The following is a 17068-nucleotide window of genomic DNA, read 5'->3' on the forward strand; positions in this document are numbered from 1 at the left end:
CTCCTTCGTCCTCATAACGTGACAGAAAGTCTAATGCAGAGGCCATTCTTTGAGTTTTGTGGTGGTCGGTAAGAATTTTGGGCACCCATTGTGCACAGAACTTACGGTAACCCAATCTTGCTGTCACTATCTCGTACAAGAGAGTCTTAGAAATCTGTGGAAAACCAGTAGACAACTCCGACATTGAGAAACGTCGATTTTCACGAACTTTTGCATCAACTGTCTGAACGAGTTCGTCAGTCACCAATGATGGTCTACCACTCCTCTCTTCATCATGAACGGTTTCTCGTCCACTTTTAAATAAACGTACCCATTCACGGACAACTCCTTCACTCATAACTCTTGGTCCGTACACGGCACAAAGCTCACGATGAATAGCTGCTGCAGAATATCCTTTGGCTGTAAAAAACCTTATGACAGCACGCACTTCACATTTGGTGGAGTTTTCTATTGCAGCACACATTTCAAACTGCCACAAAAACTAAACTAGCGCAGGTACGACGTTCACTCGACCACGGCTTGATGCCGACTGACCTGTTGAGTGCGTGAACGCACAGATGGCGTCGCTACTCCCCCCACAACCCGCACTGTGACCAATCGGAGGTTACTTTCTGAACCGCCCTCGTACAATAATAAAACGCAAAGGCCAATCACAGACAGTGCATCAGGAATCGACCTCTGAGTGGGTCTGGTAAAAAAAGACTTTCATGAGCGATGAGATAGGCAGCCAAGAGTGGCATTCACTTCACAAGATGGTAACTCAGACTAGTGGCAGTCTAACAAATAACTAATGATAATCTTGCTGACACTACCTGATGTTCAATAAACCAAATGCAAGGATGTAAAAATATGCCAGTTGCTTTAGTGAGGGACTAGCCACATGGATTGGCTTGCAGCCTAAATGCGGTTTGGACTCCACCTGCACAATACTGGGCTTAGAGCGCCCAGAATGAGAAAGGAATCACTACCACCAGAGTAGAAGAATCACAAACCAACCCACAGTCAAGAAAGCTGTCAAAACCACATGCCTCACTGGACAGCAGCGGCAAGGCGAGGAAATGTACACTGCCGTTACATACACTAACTCCCAGGGAAGGCAACTGGGGCATTAGTGGCCATGAGGCAGGAAAAATACCACTGGTTGAAGTTAACAAATAGTAACAAACTGAATGCAGTAAATAGTAATTAGGAGTCCAGGAAAGCTAATCAGATCTGCCTTCCCCAAGCACTTACTCGCTGCTCTTCACCTTAGCAACACTACGAGCAGCAACATGAACTCAAGTCACTGGAGAATTACAAGATCTCACAATGGTGGAGGTTTCCCTACTTGAATCCAAATCACTCAACTTAAAACTTGCAGGATCCAGTTTCCGATGACCCTCGTGACCACAGGCCTTCGATCTGGCAGTCCATGTGTGCTACCAGTGGTCTCGGCGTGTTCTCGCACTTGCATTGACCTGGCTCCTCCTGAGTCCCCAACCAAACTGCCTACTGACATGATCCGGAAGAACCACAGTGTTGCCCCAAAGATAGGGCCACAGTTACTACATACCGATAACCGCCGCTGCTGCCACTAGCAGACAGGCAACACTTGCGAAACCAAGTGGCGCCAGTCAACATGAGAAGAAGAGAAACAACTACAACCATGTCAACTAAACGATATGGTCTGGCCTCCAACAGAGGACAGAAACCTACAAACAGCACCAATGTGAGCCACAGTACGGCTCAATGTCACAGATGTGAAAGGAAGAAAAGCTGTGTACCCGGCATGTTTGTACCAACTTCAATGGGCCATGCGCATGATAGGTGTTTTCATTTATGTATTCTGACACATACAGCGCAATGTATTGATCAGTTTTCACACAATTTTTTTTCTTCTGCCATACATTTTCCCCATTCTCCAATAACATTCTGTTGCAGTTTGCTGTCATTCTGACCAGTTGTGTTATTTCTACAGCGTTTTGAAAGTTTAACTTTAATTATCATCACCATGTGTATTTGCAGTATGTATCAGTTGTATAATGGAATGAAAACAATGAGAATTATGCCAGACTGGGACTCGAACCCAGATTTCCCACTTATCACAAGTGGTCACCTTGCCGTTAGGCTATCCAAGCATGACTCATAGACAGACCCAAACATCCATATGTTTGAATAATATGTGTACATTCATTGTGTGTATTCCCATACAGGGGAGACATGCATCATATCCAAAGGAACATTGCATCATACTTCTGAACAACATAGGCACTGCAATATCATATCTAATAACAAAAAAAGTCACAGTTTTGACATCATAATTTACACAATATGAAATCAAAGTGTGCACCCAACATCACTGGTATTTCACTAAGCATTACTGATGTGGATGGAAGTCTGCAACCTATGGCTGTGTTAGTGTATAAACCAGTGGAATGCTGTTTCTTTCAGTTATTATGTTTCAGAAGTCAGTCTTTCTGCTGTTTTGTTTTACTTAGTGGAGGGTCTTTCCCTTACTGTCTCCCCTTACTCAACTTCCTGTAGGCCGATGACCTGTGTTGGATTTTTTGTTCATAGCAGGTGCTATCAGTGTGTGAATGGACACTTTTAGTTGGCTGGAATTTTTTCTGCAGGCATTCAGGCTGCAAGCCAATCCATATGGATAGTCCCTCACTCAAGCAACCCATGTTGAACATAGCTTATATTGTCACTTAGAAGAAGGTATTATTAGATCAATGACGAACACTAACTTCAGTTAACAAAGGTTTATTCAGCACTTGCACATACAAGAGCGCGGAGCAAACTGCCTCCAGCCAGAAAACATACAATGTATATACAGTTACAGAACATTCCAGTACAATGATTCTTGACATTTGTGGATACTTCCAGAATGTACTTGAACCGCATATAGAAATTAAAATTTTACAGTTCAGGGGAGTTTTGAACTCACAACACTCCATGCAAGAGTCTAGTATCATAACTACCACAATACAGTGACTATGCTACTCAGCTTCTTCTGTGATATTGCTCCCTCCTTAAGAGAACAGCATCTCAGTGTTACATCCTCCTAGTCCGGAAATGAGTCATCAGTCCTGCATACTCTGACTCCCGATGGCTGATGTTCACCCTGGTGGTGATCTTCTTAGAACTTACTTTGCTGCTATGCTCTTCATCACCTTTCCACTTGTTGTCTGTCACTGGAGCTTCGATTTTACCCTGGGTTGCAGGATCCTTATAGGGCTTCATTCGAAGGACGTGGACTGTATCTCTGATATTTCGTTGTCTTGTGTCAGGGTCGAAATCTTCAACATCATAAATAACATCAGACAACTGTCTTACAAACTTATAAGGTCCAAAGTAGTGTCTGAGCAGCTTCAGAAAGACCAACCTTCCGAACAGGAGTGAAGATCCAGACGAGGTCACAGGGCTGTTAGAAAATAGGGCGGTGGCTCGCATCATACGTTTGTCGATTGTTTCCTTGAGCCTGCAGTGTGTGGAGTTGAGCTAACTGCCGAGCTTCCTCAGATCTGGTTAACACCTGGCCAATGTAGTCATTGTCCATGTCATCAGGATGTAAGGGAAACACAGTGTCCATCATCGTAGTCGCCTCATGCCCATGCACCAGGAAAAATGGCGTAAATCCTGTGGTGTCTTATTTGCCAGTGTTGTAGGCAAACATCACCTCATCCCAGTTGCTCTGCTCATCACTGATGAAAATTGATAGCATGTCAGCCAATGTCTTATTAAGGCACTCAGTAAGTCCGTTACTTTGCGGATGGTAGGCAGTTATCATGTGATGAGTAATGTTGCACCGACAGTTTATCTCTGTCACAAGATTCGATTGAAATACTTTCCCTCGATCCATAATTAATGATCTTGGGGCTCTGTGTTTTAATACAATGTCTTCCACGATGAATTTGGCTACCTTGAATGCTTTGGATGTTTTCACAGCTTTTGTAATGGCGTAGAATGTCCAATAAGCAGTGCAAACAATAATCTATATATTGCCACTACCAGATGTTGGAAATTGTCTGAGGAGGTCAATCCCAACATGCTGGAAAGGCGTTTTGGCTGGTGGAATTGGTATGAAATGGCCAGGTGGTTTCTAAGGAACTGCCTTTCTCCTCTGGCACTCTCGACAGTGTGACACATAGTGACGGAAACTCCTAAATAAACCTGGTCAGAAAAATCTCTTGCAGATCCTATCATATGTGTTAATAAATCCTAAATGTCTAGCATCAGGTGTGTTATGGAATTTCTGTAGAACATCTAAGCGCATGTGTTTAGGAATCACTGGTAGACAAACGGATCAAAGTTTTTCTTGCAAAGTAATCCATTAACTACCTTAAACTGTCCTTTCACATCCTCTGACCAATTTAAGGCAAGCATAATTTGAGATACCTTGGCATCCTTCTTCTGCTCAGCAGAGAGATCCTGGAGTGCAGCAAGACAGTCACTATCTTCATCAAAGTCTTGATGGCTTTGCACAGGGTTTCTTGAGAGACAGTCAGTATCTTGGTGTTTTCTTCCACTTTTGTACACTATGGTAATGTCATACTCTTGAAGGCATAGTGCCCGTTTGACAAGTCATCCTGTTGGATACTTAAGACCTGTCAAGCAACAAAGTGATTAATGGTCTGTAACAACTGTGAATGTCCTTACATAGAGATACTGTCAAAATTTGCACATGGCCCATATCACAGCAAGACATTCTCTTTCTGTAGTTGAGTAGTTTCGCTTGGCTTTTGTAAGTGTCCTAGAATCATAGGCTATAACCTTCTCTTTTCCATACAAAATGTGCACCATAACAGCGTACCCACTGGCATCTGTGTGTAGTTCCGTAGGTGCTCTCTCATCATACACACCAAGTACAGGGTTAGTCATCATAGCTTTTTGCATCACATCAAAAGAATCTTGTTGAGCACCACCCCAGATAAATTTAGCATTAGCTTTTAACAACTCTTGGAGTGGCATGGCTTTGATACAAAAGTCTTTCATAAAGTGATGGTAATAAGAACATAATCCGAGGAAGCTTCTCACATCTCTAATACTTTTAGGAATAGGAAATTCCATTATAGATCTGACCTTTTCTGTGTCTGGCCGCACATCTTTGTTTGATTTTGATTTCTTTTGCTCTAAAGAGACACTTTCTTGGATTAAGTTTCAGTCCACCTTGTTGGAGACACTAAAGAACGGCCCTCAGTCTTTTTATGTGTTCATCAAATGTCTCTGAGAACACTATAATGTCATCTAAATAACAAAGCCACATTGTCCACTTCAGGTGACTTAGAAGATTATCCATCATCCATTCAAAAGGTGCTGGTGCATTACACAAACCAAACGGTATTACTTTAAACTCATACTGGCCCTCACGGGTGATGAATGCAGTTTTCTCACCATTAGCTTCATCTACTTCAATTTGCCAGTATCCTGAGTACATGTCCATGGTTGAGAAAAAACCTAGCCCCTTCAGACAACCTAGTGTATCGCCAATTCATGGAAGAATGTAAATGTCCTTTGTAGTTATCTTATTAAGCTTCCTGTAATCAACACAAAAGTGCCAACTGCTATCCTTCTTCCTGATGAGAACCACTGGTGATGACCATGAGCTCTGTGAAGGCTGAATGATGTCATTCTCCATCATTTTCTCTACCTCATCATGAATTATTCAACATTCCACTGCTGACACATGGTATGCTCTCTGGCTTATTGGTTGATAGTCTCCAGTGCTAATCTGGTGCTTCACCATCGATTTGTCTAATTTGCTCTTCACCTGTGGATTGAAGCATTCAGAGAACTCTTGAAGAGTGGCAAGTAGCTTCTTCTTTTGTTCCATAGTGAGATGTGGTGATAGTTGAGCTAGAATATCTTGTCTCATAGTTGTAGCGCTCATTACACCCACAGACTCTGAATGGGAGGTTTCTATGATGCTCAGCTGTTCTACAATTAATGGCTCAGTGTTTGCTATGCACACGCATCTTGGAAGGATCTGCGGTTCTCGGTGACAGTTGTGTATCCACAATTCACCAAATCTGTTCTTAAATGAGACAACAGAGGCTGGGATGACCACATTGGTCTTCAATGATATGCTTTTCTTATGTTCCACTACACGATCCATGGGTTGATGCATGGCATGACACATGACAGTTACCTTTCTAGTGCTGACTGCAGGAATGATCACTTTATCCAGCACAGGTAGTCTCCACACACTTGGATGTGCATCTTCCTGTCCACAGTATCTCATTTTGTCTAGCATAATTGATGAGTGACCACAATCTATAATTGCCTGAGAAACTTTCAAAAAGTCCCATCCAAGAATGAAATCATGACTACACTCTTGTAAGATGATAAATTCTAAGGGCTGTATATGTCCACTTATACCCACACAAATGACACATCTTCCTGTAGGTTTCACACATTTCCCATTAGCCACCTTCAGATGTTTTGTTGTCGACGAATATGATTTTCTGTGATTGGCGATGGTACTTCTCCGAAATGACTGAATATGATTCTCCAGAGTCCAGAAGAGCTTGAGCTGGTCGGCCAACCATGAGGATATTGACATAGTTTCCTATCATTCTTGTAGTGATCGACGGCGGAGGAATTTTCTCTTTGGTCCAGAGGCTAGCTTCTAGCGATGGTGACCTACGTCATCCTGCACTCAAATCTTCTTGTTCATCTTCGTCGTCCCAGAGTTGGCGTTGGTTAAGATTGGTTTGCTGTCTTATGATGTGGGTGTCATCAAATATCCACCGCCTTTATGAACAATAGTGCACCACATGTCCCGGACGTCCACAGTGGAAACATATTGGTTGGTTATCCTAGGTCCTCCAGACATAAGTGTTCCTTGGTGCCCAAACTGGTTCCTCATGCAGCAGTGTAGGAATGTAACTTCACCTGGGTCTTGACTTTTTCACCATTTTAAGGGAAATCAAGGACGAGAGATTGGTTCAATGTCTGTTCCACTTCCTCCCTTATGGCCTCTTGACGCGTGTCTCGGTTTTTTGCTCACCGTGCAATCCAACTGCTTTCTGAATGCCCTCTCTCACTATCTGATGAAGAACACTTGTGAAATCAGTTTCTTCCTCCATCACAGACATCGATACGATGTTTGGAAGCCGTTCAAACTTCTTGCATGTAATTCTTTTTTGATACATTGTCTCGATATACTGGCACCATTTTGTGAATTCATCTGCTGTCAAAACCTCCTTCAGGAGTAGTGCTTGGTACATGTCCTCAGCAACACCCTTAATGAGATGTGCAACTTTATCTTCCTCCTACATTCTAGGATCCACAATTTTATACAGCTCCAAGACATCTTGAAAGTAGGATGCTGTGATTTCTCCTGGATGCTGTGCCCTGCACTTTAATCTATCTTCTGCCTTGCACTTCTGTCATTGTGTGTCGGCGAAATATTTACCCAGTTCCACTTGGAATACTTCCCAGCCTGTGAACTTCTCCTCATTGTTCTCATACCATTGCTTGGTAGTGCCCTCCAAATAGAAAAATACGTTAGCCAAACACACGGTGTCGTCCCATTTGTTAAATTCGGCTATACGTTCTTATACCTTCAGCCACTTGTTTGGATCTTGGCCATAATCACCAGAGAACCCAGAAGGATGTCTCATGTGGAGGCACACAGCTGCTGTCATCGTAATGTCCTCTTCTTCTTCTGTCTCTGATAGATTGCGATCTGTTTAATATGGCTCGAACTCAGGTTTCCTGTCACGTACACGGCGGCTCTGTCGTGGCCTGATGGGAGCCACTTTATCGTCAATAATGTGTGCTATCACAAGTCCCAATACCCAACGTCTCCACCAGGATAATGTCACACAGAAGAAGGTGTAATTAGATGAATGATGAACACTAACTTCACTTAACAAAGGTTTATTTAGCACTTGCATAGACAAGAGCGTGGAGCGAACTGCCTCCAGCCAGAACATATACAGTATATATACAGTTACAGAACATTCCAGTACAATGTTTCTTGACATTTGTGGATACTTCTAGAATGTACTTGAACTGCATATAGAAATTAAAATTTTTACAGTTCAGGTGAGTTTTGAACTCATGACCCTCCATGCAACAGTCTAGTATCATAACCACCTTATCACAGTGACTGTGCTACTCAACTTCTTTTGCAACAATACTATATACAGTTCCCTAACATTTTTTGGAATATTAGTCTTTGTGCCATTTGTTCTCTGAAAACTCATTGTGAAATTTGGAACTGATATACCAGTAAAAATATAAACACTTCTACAATTTTCTCAATTGCAGTATGGGGGTTGGATGTTGTAGCCCTCATGATTCCTCCCTGAATCCACAACTGTCTACACATCCTCATCACTGTGAAACGTGTAGGCAGTATGTAGAACACCTGAAGCATTAAAATGATCATCTTAACTTCCCTCTCTTTTTTTATTAAACCAGTCCTGGTACTTTTTGGACAAATAGGGTATGTCAAAATGTTAATGACTCCAAAAAATTGGTAGCATCAACAACAAAGAAGTCTGACCCTTAAACTAGACAGGCCTTATTATTAATTTTGAGAGTTAAGTAAGTTTGTGGGCTCAAAATCATTGTTACTTACCTATTCTCACATTTACTTGAAGAAAGAATTGCAGCTGTATTTTTGGCCTTTACAACAGTGATGCTATGTTATCAGAAAGTGCGAATGACAGCCATGTTGTCTGTCTTCCATAAAATGTGCACTTGTATTTTGAAGTGCCTGGTATTCAATTCTTTGATAGTATCAGAAACTATAATACTGAACAGTATTAGTACTTGTAGGTTTCCACACTTCAAATGAGTACCTGTAAACATATATTGTCTATTATAGGTGCTGTAGGAAAGAAATGAAACTACCAAGTAGGTTATCACTTTCTCCTAATTGCTGGGGATTCCTCCACAAACAAAAGGCAGATAAATGGAATAGAATGATGATAATAGAAAATCATTGCTGCCAAGACACTGCATCAAACTTGAAACTGACATTTTAAATCAAGCCCTGTAACACTCTTAATAGTAAACCTACTCAACACAAGACATTACATCCTAAACACATATATCTATAATGTATCTTTTTTTCTGCTAAGTTACCTAAATTGGTGCAAGTCATGTTAAAGGAAGCAAAAATACTTCTGTTGTGAACTGTGTTAGAGATTATTAAATGACAATAAATTAATCAATTTTTATAGAGAGAGAAAAGATTACATTAAGAATTTATTGTAAATGATATGTTCATGTTGAAAGCTATGAAGAGTTTAAAAGTAAGATCTAAGTATTTATGTTCAGATACAGAATGAAGTACATTTTTAATGCACTGTATTCAGACTAACATCTTTCAGTCAACAATGAGAATATTTATGTTTTTCCTGACTTAACTGGAATCTCATCATCAACTAATAACAATGTTAATTTTGAAAATTAGAAAAATCTGTGTTGTTAGCATAAATTTACTTCACAATATCAGGTGATCTCCAAAGAGTTGTCATAAACTTTTTCTCTGTAAATTCTGACTTTGTTTAAGCAATTTGTGCACACAACCAGCACAGGTTTGCCCCAGTTTATTCACTAGAGGTATATACATGATGCTTCTTGGATAAAGTGCGAGCAATCTTATGTCCACATTTCAAAGCAAAGTTCAGTCCATGCTGTAAAAAATTTCCACCTGTGACATGCAGTGTCCGCAATATAAACACCTTAGCCAAGCCAGCAGCACTCACACAGTGCACACTACAGATCATGTCATAACTGATTCAGACCAGCTCTGTAACAGCTTATACACTCCTGGAAATTGAAATAAGAACACCGTGAATTCATTGTCCCAGGAAGGGGAAACTTTATTGACACATTCCTGGGGTCGGATACATCACATGATCACACTGACAGAACCACAGGCACATAGACACAGGCAACAGAGCATGCACAATGTCGGCACTAGTACAGTGTATATCCACCTTTCGCAGCAATGCAGGCTGCTATTCTCCCATGGAGACGATCGTAGAGATGCTGGATGTAGTCCTGTGGAACGGCTTGCCATGCCATTTCCACCTGGCGCCTCAGTTGGACCAGCGTTCGTGCTGGACGTGCAGACCGCGTGAGACGACGCTTCATCCAGTCCCAAACATGCTCAATGGGGGACAGATCCGGAGATCTTGCTGGCCAGGGTAGTTGACTTACACCTTCTAGAGCACGTTGGGTGGGACGGGATACATGCGGACGTGCATTGTCCTGTTGGAACAGCAAGTTCCCTTGCCGGTCTAGGAATGGTAGAACGATGGGTTCGATGACGGTTTGGATGTACCGTGCACTATTCAGTGTCCCCTCGACGATCACCAGTGGTGTACGGCCAGTGTAGGAGATCGCTCCCCACACCATGATGCCGGGTGTCGGCCCTGTGTGCCTCGGTCGTATGCAGTCCTGATTGTGGCGCTCACCTGCACGGCGCCAAACACGCATACGACCATCATTGGCACCAAGGCAGAAGCGACTCTCATCGCTGAAGACGACACGTCTCCATTCGTCCCTCCATTCACGCCTGTCGCGACACCACTGGAGGCGGGCTGCACGATGTTGGGGCGTGAGCGGAAGACGGCCTAACGGTGTGCGGGACCGTAGCCCAGCTTCATAGAGACGGTTGCGAATGATCCTCGCCGATACCCCAGGAGCAACAGTGTCCCTAATTTGCTGGGAAGTGGCGGTGCGGTCCCCTACGGCACTGCGTAGGATCCTACGGTCTTGGCGTGCATCCGTGCGTCGCTGCGGTCCGGTCCCAGATCGACGGGCACGTCCACCTTCCGCCGACCACTGGCGACAACATCGATGTACTGTGGAGACCTCACGCACCATGTGTTGAGCAATTCGGCGGTACGTCCACCCGGCCTCCCGCATGCCCACTATATGCCCTCGCTTAAAGTCCGTCAACTGCACATACGGTTCACGTCCACGCTGTCGCGGCATGCTACCAGTGTTAAAGACTGCGATGGAGCTCCGTATGCCACAGCAAACTGGCTGACACTGACGGCGGTGGTGCACAAATGCTGCGCAGCTAGCGCCATTCGACGGCCAACACCGCGGTTCCTGGTGTGTCCGCTGTGCCGTGCGTGTGATCATTGCTTGTACAGCCCTCTCGCAGTGTCCGGAGCAAGTATGGTGGGACTGACACACCGGTGTCAATGTGTTCTTTTTTCCATTTCCAGGAGTGTATGTTGGATACTGGCTGACCCATCAGAGGGTTCTCCTGATGATAAGTGCGTGCTGTCTGGGTAATGGTGCCACAGTGGTCAACAATAACACTGCATTGCCTATTCTATTTACATAGTGGCATCAGGCAGTGAAACTACATATGAAAATACTTTCAATTTTATTTTTTGATGTATGATGTAATAATGTTTATGGAGGATGATTGCAAAACATGTAGAAACCTTGCTATTTTCTGCATTGACTGAGTATATCAGTATCATGTTATACTGTTTTCACAATGTTGTCATGTAGGACACTTGCATTGGTGCAAATTTTGATTATCCTAAATGGTTTGCTGTCACCCTCAACACCGACCTTTGGAGTGAATACTGTGCCAGACTAATTATTATATACTCTATTCATTGGATACATAAACAAAATGACAGATTTCCATTGACACCAAGTGTCACATAAAACACTCTTAACAGTCTTTGTTTATGTCTACCCAAACTATAAATCCCAAAAAGAAACTGAAAACATAACCACAAATGTAAGAGAAAGTGTCTCAGACAACTCTTTGGAGACTCAACCAACATAGAAAATCATATTACTTTCATTTCAGAATGTTTTATCAATCTATTTGCAGAAAAAACTTAACATGGCTGAGTGTGTTTGCTGGTTCCATTCGACTGTATGATGACTCAGTGCCACTTATCCCAATCTCCGAAGCCATTCTTCATGAAGGTTACAACCAAAAACTCTTAGTTAATGACATTGCAGTCTTGAAGGTAAAATGAATAACTTTCTACATCTCAATTCTGTTGCACACTGAACATATCGTTAGTAAATTAAATCAAGATACAGGGTTATGAGTTACAGTGTAGCTTACACATTGTTCCAGTAATACAGAGTGAAAATAAACACAGGTTGGTAGCAGTTTTGTCTGAAATATTTGGTTACAGAACAATATTAAAATGTATGGTAGAAAGAAATTATATCTAACAGAACAGATAAGGCAAGAGTCTATGGAAATCATTTGTTTGAAGAATTAAAAGAGTAATGTAATATGTAATATGTGACAAGGCACCCAGGGTTATTTATTTGGCTGTAAGAGATTATACAGCAAACAGTTGTAGAGGCATACAAAGACTAGATATGTTAAACCAACTACTGAGGATGCTGTTAGTTAGATGTGCATATGACATGACTAGCACAATGTGTGATTGCTGTGGAACTCAAGTAAGTTCACACATCATGTTCTGTAAATTGTGATGACCCATACTATCAATATACTACACAGTGTGTAGAAAGCAAAAGGTATGAGTGTCACAAGTGTATATCCGTTCTACTCAAATTTCAAATGTAAATTCATCTAAGGCAAAACATTGTTCACATGCATGTATTTTACTCCTGCTCTGTTTCTAGGAATATTTTTAGTGAAACTTAAGGCCACAGATTTTGATGTCACAGAAACATAGACATGGGTTGAGATAAAAATACACAATTATATTGTCTTTGCCTAGCACTGGTTATGCTATGAGGCTTAATTGTGGTAATATGTACAAAAATCAAAGTAAAAATTGAATCCACTCTTATACATCATAAAGCATGGAAACTATGTAATCCAAATAGAAAACATAGCATCTCACTAATAAAAAAACAGAATGAAAAAAGTGAATTCCTTTTGTAGGTGATACACTGCTCAAAATGTGATGTCAAATCCTACAATTCACCCACCAAATAAGGATCCACCAGTTGAACAAAGAATTCAACATATATGGCTCACAGGATGGTTCAGCAGCCACATATTGGAAGAATATGAAAGGTCTCATCATCCACATATTTATGAATTCTTATAAGCAAAATCCACATATTTATGAATTCTTATAAGGAAACACTGAAGGGGAAATCATTAGTGAAATGAAAACCTTGACTGGATCTGCTAGTTGTCTCTACAAAACAGCAAGACTTGAGTGGTATTGTCCCCAGAAGTGTCCTCAGTGATCCACATATGATGAGCAAATAATCAAAATGAATAATGTCAGTTAATTGAAATTTTTCAGGAAAGGTGAAAAACTGATATCTATTAAATGATTCAATGAAACATAATGCTGTTTTCACAATTAATTCCACATTGTATTATTGAATTCAGTCCCACTTTGCAACCGATCAAAATTTGATTAGGATGGCTATAAAATCAATATATGTTTTGATTGGTCACCTAGGGCATTGTATATTTTGATGGCTTTTCAGTATTAAATCTTCATTAATTCACGCAAACTTTAATACCTGAAAATAATTATTAACTTGCATAATTTTCAGTTGCTTTACATTGATTATAAAACTTAGAACACTATAACATTAATATTTACTTGAAGGAATACAACAAAGCTATAAATTACATAAAAAAGTGTTCAACACAGTAATTTGTTACAGGCAGAATAAACTAAATTTTGTCCATTCCTGGTTCTTCATGTAAACAGTCACATTCAATACCTTCTGGAATGAAGCTGCTGCATGGAACCTCTAAAGTCCGTTAAAAAAAATTAAGTTGATCTTCTTCTTTCCACTGTGTGCCGATCTTAAAGTGAGCAGTTTCTTCACATCATCCTTTTTCTCTTCCTTTGTCATGTTCGACAATGCTAGTAAAGGTCTTTCAGTAGCAGAGAACATCTTATGTCCACATTTTACCAATGTTGTGAAAGATTTAGAAGGGTTACCAAAGTAATAATGAATTTCTGTTCTAAATTTTATATCCCGATCACTGACACTCTTCAGTTTTGACTTTTTCAAAATTATTCTTTTTACTTCATTGATACCATCTATCTTTTTTCATTCCTTTGAAGTTCTTTCTAGTTCTTAAGCTCTCAGTCTTTTCCAATTACCCATGTCACCACAACTTCATTATAGATCTGTATATACTTCTCTGGATTCAAAATTTCTGGAATTTGGTGCACTATTCTCTCAACTCATCCAAAGACCCTGTCTGCAGCTAAAAAAGAACCCCCTTGAACTGGAAAATATAGATATGCATCCCTTATATGTAATGGAGAACTTTTCAGTAACCAGAATGCAATAGCATGAATCAGATGTTGATTTTTATTCTGGCCACCACACCCATCAGCAAAAAATCTGAGAGATGTGGTAGTCTGGTCAGAGTTGCAGAGAACATCTTATGTCCACATTTTACCAATGTTGTGAAAGATTTAGAAGGGTTACCAAAGTAATAATGAATTTCTGTTCTAAATTTTATATCCCGATCACTGACACTCTTCAGTTTTGACTTTTTCAAAATTATTCTTTTTACTTCATTGATACCATCTATCTTTTTTCATTCCTTTGAAGTTCTTTCTAGTTCTTAAGCTCTCAGTCTTTTCCAATTACCCATGTCACCGCAACTTCATTATAGATCTGTATATACTTCTCTGGATTCAAAATTTCTGGAATTTGGTGCACTATTCTCTCAACTCATCCAAAGACCCTGTCTGCAGCTAAAAAAGAACCCCCCTGAACTGGAAAATATAGATATGCATCCCTTATATGTAATGGAGAACTTTTCAGTAACCAGAATGCAATAGCATGAATCAGATGTTGATTTTTATTCTGGCCACCACACCCATCAGCAAAAAATCTAAGAGATGTGGTAGTCTGGTCAAAGGATGTTTTAGAAAGAAAATCTGTGATGACTGATGCAATTTCTTGTGGCCCTCTTCCAACCTGAGCTTCATTCCCCACATAGAAAACAGGGTGTGTGGTTTCTACATTTGTTACACAGAAGCTATAAAATGCAATTTGTTGGGCATAATATGCCTCTCCAAATTCAGTTTTGGCAGAGGCTGAAAGTCAAATGCAAAGATTTCCCTTCCATGTGGTGACTGTTTCATTAATTTATGAACAGCTTAGCTTTCAGCCTATGAGCATGAAGTTCAGTCACTAACTTCTTCTTTTGATTTTTATCTACAGCACTTCGAATTTCATGCTGCGTGCTAAGGCAATATATGCATCTGTCACTCGCTGGGGAGACAAAACCCAAATTGAATTTGGAACTGAAAATTCTGGTGAAGAATGATTTTTTTAACTTTGAGATCAGTTGCTGCTGAGTTGTTGTATAATTTTAAAAGCTTATTTAGATTTAATTCACATGAGAGATACAGTCTTTGGCTTTTGTTCCTACTGTAATGACTTTCAGAGGCTTTCGGTTTTGATAAGAATTCTACCACATGCTTTCTTTTAGTTTCATACTTTGCAATCTTATGAGCACCCCCTCTTTTATCTGTTAGTCCTCTTCATGTGATAGTTACTTACTTAACTTTGTGAAACAATGGTGTTCTTTGTTTAGATTAGCGCATCAGAACATTAACTGCAAGTGTTCCAGAGTCTGTTGGATCATTTCTTGTTTAGCATCAGTATAAAGATAAATTTAATTAAGAAGAATAAGTAAAATGAACAATAGTGTGAATCTGTATTAAATCCTCAACTTACATGATATTTTACTGTGACAGCTGTGACAGGACACAGATGAATAGTGTGACTGCAGGGACTTACCCCTTTCCCCTTACCCCTTACCCGTGAGACTCACATTCCCGACTGTCCACAATCTACATACGTAATGTTCCTAATAGATATTTGCCCATTCACTCATTACTCGGGCACACTAAGGTGACAATTCTGTGCAGTCATGCTATTCATCTGTGTCCTCAGTGGCTCAGATGGATAGAGCGTCTGCCATGTAAGCAGGAAATCCCAGGTTTGAGTCCCAGTCAGGGCACACATTTTCAGCTGTCCCCATCGAGGTTTATCAACAACACCTGTTGGCAGCTGAGGGTTTCAGTTAATTATCATTTAATAGTTCAGGAAGTTTGGTGCAAGTGCTACTCTGAGTTGAAGAGGTTGGCAAAGGGCAGAAATCCATGATAGGCAGCATCAGACCAGTCAGAAGACTGATGACACAAAGAAAAGAGCACATTATTTTTGAAAAACAAAAAGAAAAGGAGTTTCATGGCTGTTCAACAAAGCATTATAGGAGTACCAGTTTCCACATAACTCATTTCTCATGTCCATCAAGGCAACAAGATGACTTCACTGATATTCACATCCTGAATAATTGTGAAGAAAACCTGAGCCTTTAAATGTGCAAGGTTAACATAGTGTTGCTGCAGCTTTATAAATGTGCTGTTGTAATACTACCACAAGACAGTTGTGGCAATGCCAAATTACTCTTACCACATCCATTATTTCAGTCAGCCAATGATACACATTCCTACAATAACTTATTATGATATGAAGTATACAGAATTTAAGTGATGACAAATATTGTTGGATCACAAAATGTATTATTTACTTATAGAATTCTACCTTATTCAAACATAATTAATGTCTTAACACTGAAATTTGAGTTACAATGGTAGCATGGCATTCAATGTTATTAATTTAATTTTTTATATTCTTCTAAATTCTTTTATTCATATAAATATTAATATTCATTTGCTTCACTTGGTAGTTGTCTGAACCACTTTCGCTTGGCCAAAGGATACAACCAACAACACTTCCAATGGAATTCCAGATGACATCTGTGGGCACATCAGCCACACTCATTGGATGGGGGAAATCTCATGTAAGTAAATTATGTATACATCTAAACACAGTAAACCACTAGGGAGCGTACAGCAGAGGATACTTCCCATTGTACAACATATTGTAGTTGCTTCTCAAAAAAAGAATGACAGCCTATGTGCATATTGTAATTAGTCTAATCTTGTCTTTATAGTACCTCCAGGAGTGATACATAGAGGGCAGTAATATGTTCATAGATTCCTCACTTAATACTGGTTCTTCAAAATTCCTAGGTAGGCTTTCAAGGGGTAACATGCAACTATCTTCAAGACATCTGCCAATTCAGATG

The 17068-nt window shown here is 40.4% G+C and overlaps 1 protein-coding gene across 2 annotated transcripts in view; it reads left to right on the plus strand.

Annotated features, from left to right (window-relative positions):
* The window catches only part of LOC126259798 (chymotrypsin-2-like), a 205368-nt gene that overhangs the window by 80289 nt on the left and 108011 nt on the right, over positions 1–17068 (plus strand). Inside the window, exons 4-5 of one of the 2 annotated variants that reach the window (XM_049956820.1) lie at positions 11813–11954; positions 16667–16780. In XM_049956820.1, coding sequence (XP_049812777.1) covers positions 11813–11954; positions 16667–16780 — 256 coding nt within the window. The remainder of the gene's footprint in view (positions 1–11812; positions 11955–16666; positions 16781–17068) is intronic. The other variant, XM_049956821.1, reaches the window with a different exon arrangement.

Source organism: Schistocerca nitens, chromosome 5 (genome assembly GCF_023898315.1).
Source record: "Schistocerca nitens isolate TAMUIC-IGC-003100 chromosome 5, iqSchNite1.1, whole genome shotgun sequence".
Classification (NCBI taxonomy): Eukaryota; Metazoa; Arthropoda; class Insecta; order Orthoptera; family Acrididae; genus Schistocerca; species Schistocerca nitens.